General features: G+C 41.9%; 1 protein-coding gene across 1 annotated transcript in view; it reads right to left on the reverse strand.

The window, feature by feature from the left end:
• Positions 1 to 828: 828 nt before the first annotated feature.
• Positions 829 to 9,615, reverse strand: part of fut7 (fucosyltransferase 7 (alpha (1,3) fucosyltransferase)) — a 13,635-nt gene continuing 4,848 nt past the window's right edge. The window contains exon 2 of the mRNA XM_020606027.1: positions 829 to 2,309. Within this exon, the coding sequence (XP_020461683.1) occupies positions 1,203 to 2,291 (1,089 nt within the window). The 5' untranslated portion in view covers positions 2,292 to 2,309 and the 3' untranslated portion in view covers positions 829 to 1,202. The remainder of the gene's footprint in view (positions 2,310 to 9,615) is intronic.

The raw sequence follows: 9,615 nt of genomic DNA on the forward strand, positions 1-9,615 counted from the left end.
ACACACACACACACACACACACACACACACACACACACACACACACACACACACACACACACACAGGTTGGTCTGCCTTCAAAATACAGTATATGTAAATTATTTATTCTCTTACAACTTTGGGCCATGTCTTTGGGATTACGCCTTCCACTGTTTTAGGAATGCTTTCAAGCTCTCACCTTCTTCTGATAATGATGTTCAACTCCAAATTCCAGCATTTTGAGGGTGCAATGGATTTCAGCTATTTCAACATTTTCAAGGCGAACATTCAGCATGCAGCATCCACATGCATTTTTGACAGGAAATGCATTTGTCTAGTTTTATGTAGGTTTGTGGAAGTTGATCATCCCTGCAGTAAGACAATATGACAATTTATTTCTGAAGCAAATGGTTTTTTTAATTAGGAAAGAGAAACACAAAACATTTTAACAGACCAAATGTGCAATGATAGTCTTGGACATTTTCAAAGCAAATGACAGAAAAATTAATCAAATACAACCTTACAAGTATCAACACATTAACACCTTGCCTGCTTTTTTTAATGGTACAACATTATTAAAATAATGTATTTATAGGATATGTCTGATTTACAGTTGATTATCTCCCACACTAACAATTGAAGATGGAACCAAATGTAGCATTTGTTTCAGTTTAGATTTAAAGGACTAGTTCAACATTTGGGAAGAACACTTGTTTGCTTGACTGCTGGTTGAAACTCTATTCATTGTGCAGACAGCAGGGTGGCATCAGTTTTATCTAGCTCAGCAAGAAAGCAAAAAGAACATTTTCCAAAATGTCAAACTATTGTTTCAACCCTGTGAGTCAAGTGTTTTGTATGAAGTGATGGGGACTTGCATCAGTGGTCCTTGTTCTTTTATGAAGTAGTTAAAGTATGGTAGTTGTGCTGGCTGTTTGCATATATACTGTGTGTATAGCTTCCACAGTGTTCTTGGACAGTTTCCTGAGTCTCAGGAATGTGATTCACTAGATTTTCTGCAATAAAAATGGCTTTGTCCCTGATTTTCTACCACCATTTCATCTATTTTCTGTCAATTTGTTGATTATTTTATTTCTCATTTTAATTGTTGGCCTAGCAACAACATGAAAAATGCATCACAAATTATGCAATAATGAAAAATAAATAGTTCCTGACACAGAAAATTAAAACATGGTGTGCACAAATGGGAGAAATGTGGTACAATTCACAATTTTCCAATGAAAGTTGTGTTATTATTCTTGTCCCAGGCCTCTAGATCTGAGTAAACCTTGTGCTGAGGTAAACTGTTGTACTGTACGCAGATCTTACACAGGTTTTCTCTCCAGTCTGAGAACATTTTCACTTTCCACTGTTGTTTCCAGGAAAAATATTCATTGTAGGTTTCCTTGTCCTCTGCCAGCTTCTGTAGAAACTTTCCCAAAACATGCACTGATGCAAATTCATCAACATGGATGAAAGAGTTGGGTGGAGCCACATCTTTGTAATCACTGATCGGTGGCCCCAAGACGACAGGTACTGCCCCGCCTTTGTAAGAATTCCACCACAGCTTCTCTGTGATATAATCTTTAGCAATTGAATTCTCAAAGGCTAAATAGAAGTAGCACTGAGAGATTGTAGGTAAGAGAACTTCATCAGAGAGGGGTGTCCCTGACCACCTCCCATAAACCTTCACAGGAACTACAGCATTGAGTTCTTTGTACACTTGACTTCTCTTGTGGTAGTTCTGGAAGTTGCTGACCACCCAGCAAACCAGAGTGCTCTTATTCAGAGGGACATCTTCCTCCAGATGTCCTCCAGCCTCTATTGGTAGCAGCTCACCATATGGTACTGTGATATCAGCATCCCTCCTGTAGCTTATGGTCATGTTGAAGATATTGGCATACTGCTGCAAGTTTCCATTATGAGCAGGGGACTCCATGGACATCCAGGCCCATCTCTGGCCCTGTGGCCGTGGAAGGTCTAAGGGCAGCTTCTGCTGGCCGTTTATCAGCTCTCTGTTGTGGAACACCACTACATCAGCTGAGGGGAACAAAAAGTGCTGGTCCACCAGTCTACAGCGAGGGATGTGGTACAAGTCCCAGCACACGTCACCCTCCAGGCTCATTGGTGTGTTGAAGGGCCGGTACCACAGCAGTATGGTCACATTTCTATTGCTGCTGTTGTCATAAATGGCAAAGGGATTTATCATGGTCAGAACCTGGAATCCTCTCAGCCATACATTGAAAAGGCACAGGAGTAAAACACAGAGGAAGGAGAGAAGGATGTACGTCTTCTTTGTCCCGAGTACAGTCATTTTAGTATGATCACACACCTGTCACAAAAGGGAATTATTAATTAGGATTAAGGTGCAATGAGAAATGTCCTTACCTTATGTTACAGTTCAATCTTATGCTTCCTGTTTCCTGTTGCTTTTCCCCATCTCTCCCTGCCTGTCACGTCAGCCTAGCCAGCGCAAGCAGCCATTATTACAAATGCCTGCTGCTCATTATTTCCTGGTTCAGTCTCATACTGTATATACACCCCTTTTCCGTGAGCTCCCTGCTGATTCATCACTCATGCTCCCGTGTTCTCAGTTCTTGATTCTGGCTCTCTCCCAAACCTGCACATTTGCTAACTGCCTTCCTACCAGTTGTGTCACAGATCCTGTGCTCAGCCTGTGTCTTCGTCCTCCACCTACCTATCTGCCACTGCAGTGATTGGTATCCACGATGTGTCCTGTCTCTCCAGCCACCTGCCTAAACTGTGGGTTCTGCCTCACCAGCTGCCTGCATCCACAGTGGGTCCTGGTTCCCCAGCCAGTACCTGCTCTGCCTCAGCTTCACCTCTCCTCCACCAGTACCCATCTTGACACCTTATGTTAAATGACCTTATCAGGGATTTTTCTTTGCCTGTTTTATTCTATGTATTGCAAAAAATACAGTACTGAACACCAAATATCCATTTTTCAAACTATGGTGCTGTGCTTTACAAATCTGGATACATCCTGTTCCTGTTCTATGTGTTGCTTAGTTTCTATTCTTTTACATATGATAGAACTGGCTGTTGTGAAGTAATGTGGAGCCTATTTTTTAAAATCAACCTACGGACACCCTGGTTTCTTAAGGGTTAAGGTACTAAGCAGGGACTGCAAAGTTCCCAGAAACTGCTAACTGATTTTTATTTTGCACAGGAATGAATGGAAACCAATAGCCAACCATCTTCAAAATTTAAAAGTATAAATGGTTTATAGTTAAGTGTCTACTTGCAAGCACAATATAATGGTACAACTCCCTCAGCTTGAGGAACAGCACCAGCCTCTTGTCCTGCAGGTACACCAGGTGAGCTCCACCCTAAGGAGGATCGACACCAACAAAGCCACAGGACCAGACAGGGTGTCAGGCCGGGTTTTGAAGCTATGTGCTGACCAACTGGCAGGAGTTTTTCCGGACATTTTTAACCTGTCCCTGCATCTTGCTTCATTCCCTGTGTACCTCAAGTACTCCATCATTGTGCCTGTGCCCAAGAAATCAGCGGTCACCTGCCTCAAAGATTACCACCCTGTTGCCCTGACACCAATAATCATGAAGTGCTTTGAGATGATCGTCCTAAAGCACATCAAGGATGTCATCCCTGTTGGTCTGAACAACCATCAGTTTACCTAAAGAGAACCAATCAACAGAGGATGCTGTATTAATAGCACTACACACAGCCCTGTCCCACCTGGAGCTATTTGTTGACTTCAGTTTGGCATTTAACACTATAAATGGGGAGGCGACAGTGGTGCGGTGGGTAGAGCAGTTGTCTCCCAACCAGAAGGTTGAAGGTTCAAATCTTGGTGCCGGCAGTCCATGTGTCAAAGTGTCCTTGGGCAAGACACTGAACCCCCCTGTTGGTTAGAGCTGTTAGTTGAGGTGGTGCCGCAGATGGCTGCTATCGGTACCGGAAACAAAATTCCTTGTATGTAACATACTTGGCCAATAAAGGTGATTATTCTATCCTTATCATTAATCCCAGACAAACTGGCACTGAAAGTGTACAATTTGGGAATGACTGCAATTATATGTCATTGGATTAAAGACTTTCTTACTAACAGGCCTCAAGTGGTGAGAATCGGAAGCTGACATCATCTACACTGGTCCTGAACACACAGCCCTGTATGAAGGGCTGTGTGTTCAGTCCAGTTCTCTTCACTCTGTTTACCCATGACTGTTACGTGCAAACACAGTAGTGAAGTTTGAAGACAACACCACCATAGTGGGTCTCATCTCAGACAATGATGAGACTCACTACAGAGAGGAGATCCAGCACCTGACAAGGTGGTGTTCAGATAACAATCGTGTCCTGATCACCAGCAAGACTAAGGAAGTCATTGTGGATTATAGGAGGTCCAGGAAGACAAAGCATATCTCCTGGTCCCCTAACATCAAGGCTATAGTGAAGAAAGCTCAGCAGCGGCTGCATTTCTTGCAGGTCCTCAGGAAAACCAACTTGGACAAGAAGTTGTTACTGGCTTTCTATCATGCCTCTGTGGAGAGCGTTCTCACGTACTGTTTGGGTAAGTGGTATGCGGGCTCCACAGTTGAGGACAGGAAAACTGTACAGAGGGTGATAAATACAACACAAAAAAATCATCGGCTGTCCTTTGCCCTCTTTTGACAACATAGCTAGGTCCCGCTGTCTCAGCAGAATCAAGGCCATCACAGGAGACCCCTCACACCCTGCTCATCATCTTTTTGACCTGCTGCTGTCTGGATGGCGCTTCAGGTCAATCAAATCCTATACCACCACACTAATAGTTTCTTTCCCTGGGCCATTTGAATTGCAAATAAACACTAAACACTACCTTTTTCAGATGTGCAATATTACTGTGCAATTTTATTGTGCATTTTATATGGTAAAGGCATACAGTTGGCATTAGATGTGTAGATATTTTGTAAATATTGTATTTGTTTTCTAAACTGTGTATTTGGACATGTGGGCATTTTAATTTATTTTTATTTCTTGTGCTCTTGTTTATCTTGTATCGTGAACTGTTGCTGGGGTGCATTCACAGTTTTGTTGTACTTTGTTGTGCAATGACAATAAATTTCTATTCTATTCATACTCTTCTCATACATGGGGAGGTGGTGGAGCAAGTGGATAACACCAAGTTCCTGGGCATCCACATCACATCTGACCTGACCTGGTCTCTGAACACATCCTACCTGGTGAAGAAAGCCCAGCAAAGGCTTTTCTTCCTCAGGAAGCTGAAACGTGCTGGTCTCTCCTCTCAGCTGCTCTCAAACTTCTACAAAGCGACAATAGAGAGCATCCTCTGTCTCAGTGTGACAGTGTGGTATGGGAGCTGCACTGCACAGGACAGAAAGGACTTGACCTGGGTGGTGAGAACAACTCTGGGCATTGTAGGGAGTCCTCTTCTGGATCTGGACTCACTATACGCTGACCGGATCCAGAGGAGGGCCAGACGGATTGCTGCAGACCCCACCCACCCAGGCAACAGTCTGTTTGTACCTCTTCCCTCCAGGAAAAGGTACAGGAATATAAAGACTAAAACAAACAGACTGAGACACAGCTTCTTCCCCAGAGCTGTGAAATCAATCACACCCCTAACCCTCAGTGACACACATAGACGCGAACTATGGACAGACACAGACAAGACACAGACAGGACACCGGACATTTGTTTATATTTTTATATTGACTTACACAATTTTGTGTTATGTAAATAATGTGTCTTTTAAGCCAAGAACTGCCAGAAAAAATATTGTTGTGCTATGTATAATGACAATAAAGATTCTTGACTTGACTTCACTTCAAACTGGCTTACTGGGCCCAAGTTCCTGTGTGAGAGAGAGACTGTCACATCAAAATCCACCCCAGAGCTTCTGGTGGACAATCCTGAAGTCAAAACAACACAGGTATTGCAAACAGTAGTAGAAGAGGACAGCTTTTTGGAAAGGTTTAAATGGTTCTCAAAATGGAACACAGCACTGAATGTCATTGCTCAGATCCAGCAACTATTAAAAAGAGAAAAGGCAGCACCCATAAATGTCAAAGACAGAAGAAAAGCCAGTCTTGTGCTTGTAAAATTAGTACAAAAGGATGCCTTTATAGATGAGATACAACTACTGAGTCAAGGTGCGCTGCCTCATAGTCATCAGTTGTTTCACCTTGACCCATTATTGCAAGATGGTGTTCTCAGGGTGGGAGGGAGATTAAAGTCAAGTCAAGTCAAGTCAAGATTTTTATTTGCCATTTATGCATAAACAGACAGTCTAGGCATATAGGAATTCTTGTGCAGCTCTCCTTTGGAGTCAGGTAAGGAGTCAAAGGCCAGAAATAATACTTAGTCTTAAGATAAAAAGTTACATAAAGGCAACAAAGCAATAAAACCACAATACACAAAAATAGGGTAATAGTATTTAGTAATAGTAGCAGAGACATTAATACTGCCCGCCTGTAAAATTATCTTAAAAAAGATGCTCAGCCCTGGTGCTGTTAAAGAAATAGCCCAAGTCCCTCTCTCAAATAATACAATTTCCAGACATATTGAAGACATGTCTGCTGACATTGAAAAGATAGTTTTAGAAAAGTTGTGCATTAGTGGGGAACTTGCAGTGCAACTCGATGAATCTACGGATATCAGTGGACATGCACAACTTATGGTAAATGTACATTATGTAGATAGAGACATCATCAGAGAAAACTTTCTCTTTTGCAAGGAATTGCCAGAAAGAACAACAGGAAAGGAAATTTTTGGAGTTGTGTCAGAGTACCTTGAACAAGGAGGACTGAAGTGGCAAAACTGCATAAGTCTTTGCACCGATGGAGCAGCTACCATGCTCGGGCACACCAAAGGATTTGTAAACAGAGTGAAAGACCAACATCAGGATGTCATTGCGACATATTGTTTTCTGCACCGGGAAGCACTCATTGCCAAGACATTGCAGGCAGACCTAGCTGCTGTACTGGAAGATGCTGTGCACATGATAAACTTTGTGAAGACAAGACCTGTAAAAAGTCACATGTTCGCATCACTGTGTGAGGAAATGGACCTTGCAACATAAAGTGTTATTGCTCCACTGGTGGTGGTCTGGTGGCTGTCCCGTGGCATAGTTTTAGCTTGTGTGTATTAGCTGCGGGAGGAACTTAAAGTATTTTTGGCACATGAGAAGTATGATGAGGTTGCTCTCAAGTGACGAGTGGTGTGCAAGGCTGGCATATCTGGCAGATATATTTCAACATCTGAATGACCTGAACACACAAATGCAAGGCCAAAATGAAAACCTGAAAACAACATGTGGAAAGTGCCAACCTTAACATGTCCCCACACACCCAGAAATGGCAGGGTGTCAACAGTGCTGCACTGTGTGAGACAATAGGTAAACATCTGCAAAGTCTTGAGCAGAAATTGTCATGTTAATACCCTTCACTTTCCACTGATTGCCTTGACCCATACAGCTCAACTGCAGTTGGAAAGGACATGACTTTGCATGAGCAGGAAGAAATAACTGAACTGAGACAAAATCGTGGTCTAAAACTGAGCTTTGCTGATCTACCTTTGGACAGTCTTTTGCTGACTGCTTCCAAGGATTTCCCCATTCCGGCAAACAAAGCTATTTCAGTTCTGCTCCCTTTCTCCACAACCTATCTATGAGAGGTAGGCTTTTCAAGCATGACTGCTATAAAGATGAAAAAAAGAATGAGACTCAGAGCTGCTGAGGAAGATGTGTGTGTGGCCTGATCTTAGACTACTGCCATGAAAAGACTCGGCATCAAGGCAGAGTACATAACAAACTGAGAGTAAATGGTTACTGGCTTGTCGGTGGCAGCAAAGCTGTGGTAAACTACATCAAACAATGTGTGACATGCCAGAGAGCATGCAGACCCACAGAAGATGTGCTGGTGTGAAAGGCCACAATATAAACGATAAATAGAGAGCTAGCAAAAGAGGGGCAGCAACACAGTCACTCGATTCTTCGGCGACCTATTTATAAATTAGTTGTACTTGTAGAAAACAACAAAAATGGTGATGACTATCATTATCTATTTGTACAGATGTTGATTATTTGAGGTGGAAATTACTTGATTTATACAAATGTTTGTGTAACCCAGTGCTGAAACACCAGTCAAACCTGGAATAACTATAGAGTTATTAACTTTGCAGTGTGATTAAAGGACTAATAAATATAGGTTAAAAATTGGTCCATCAAGGGATTATTGAATGGTGTCGGGTGGTGGTGAGAAAACCAGTGCAACTGCAAAAGTGTTTTGTGACAGTGAGAGCAGCCAACCAGCTGATTTGGTGGGCTCTCTCATTTGGCCAGTGGGGTTGGTTGTCCCTCCCTTGGGAGCAAAAATCCTGTTTGAACACGACATCGTGTGATACACTTGGGAGCCTCGTGGTTGCAACATATGAAATTCGGAGAACTTCTGAAACGGGAATATTGTGGAGTAGAGATTTTGAGGGCTGTGGGCCGGCCGGGACCTGGGAACCCACACTTTGGTGTTTTGCTAACACATGTTACCCTGCATTGGTCAGGTTTTTTGTCTTAGTTGGATTCAAATGGAGCTACTTTGCAGCAGCTGAGAATCGATACCTCTCCAGTACTGGATGGCGAGCCGGAGCCCCAGGAACCGAACACAGCGGTAGCTAGTAACTACACTGGTTACAAGACATTGAATTGAACAGGACACTGAACAGACTTAAGACATGAACAGATTTCCACATACTGAAACAAAGGACTGAATTTGATTTTATTTTGTTTTGTACAAGTGCTCACCCTCAGTTAATTTCTTTTCCAATGCATGTGAATTTTTTCCCCATTCATTTATAATATAAAATTCAACTGTTTTACCATAAATTGTGTTGGTTGTTTCACTGTAGTTATTCATCTCTTGGCTCCCACAAATCTGGAAGATTCTGATCAGAGAAACTCCCTCTTGTACTGGCCTTGGTAGTATAAAAAAAATCCCCTGTACCATAGTCACTGGTCACAGAAAAGTACTAGAAAATTTGTAACACTAGCACAGAGTGTTACATTTGCACAAGGATTTCATAAATCATAGTAATTTGGTGATCCTTAAAAACTAGAACTGAACCAGTGTACAGCTATACAAGGGAAATGATGTATGACTGAACCCAGTGCACATATTGAACTAATAAAGACTCCAGCAGGATGTGAGGAAAAGGACACACAGCTACAAAACTAAATGACCAAAACATGTTCTTTGTATGTTTGTATGACAGAGAGAAAGTGAGCATTCAACACAAAAACAAACCAAATATAGATACCTTACATAATTGTGCATATTTATTACTATGTACTATAGGTGTCTTGATAAATTGACCCCTACATGTCTCTTATTTCATTAGAGACCATTAGTGCCTCATAGTCTCATACTAGCTGTGAACTTTATTACATTTGGTTGGGACCTTTAAATTAAACTTGCTGTTGGTTTTAAGGGAAAACATAGTGTTGTATTTGCAGATATGGACTTTTCTGTCTAAAATCACAGAACTAGAGTAAAATACAAATTCCATTCAAGGTGATGTTCTTTTCTTATAAATGTTGTTGCTGTTGTTACTGTGAACTTACTCAGGATTATCTGCTAATATTTCTTTAGCCCACTCATTCA

This window comes from Monopterus albus, unplaced genomic scaffold (assembly GCF_001952655.1).
Source record: "Monopterus albus unplaced genomic scaffold, M_albus_1.0 scaffold75.1, whole genome shotgun sequence".
NCBI lineage: Eukaryota > Metazoa > Chordata > Actinopteri > Synbranchiformes > Synbranchidae > Monopterus > Monopterus albus.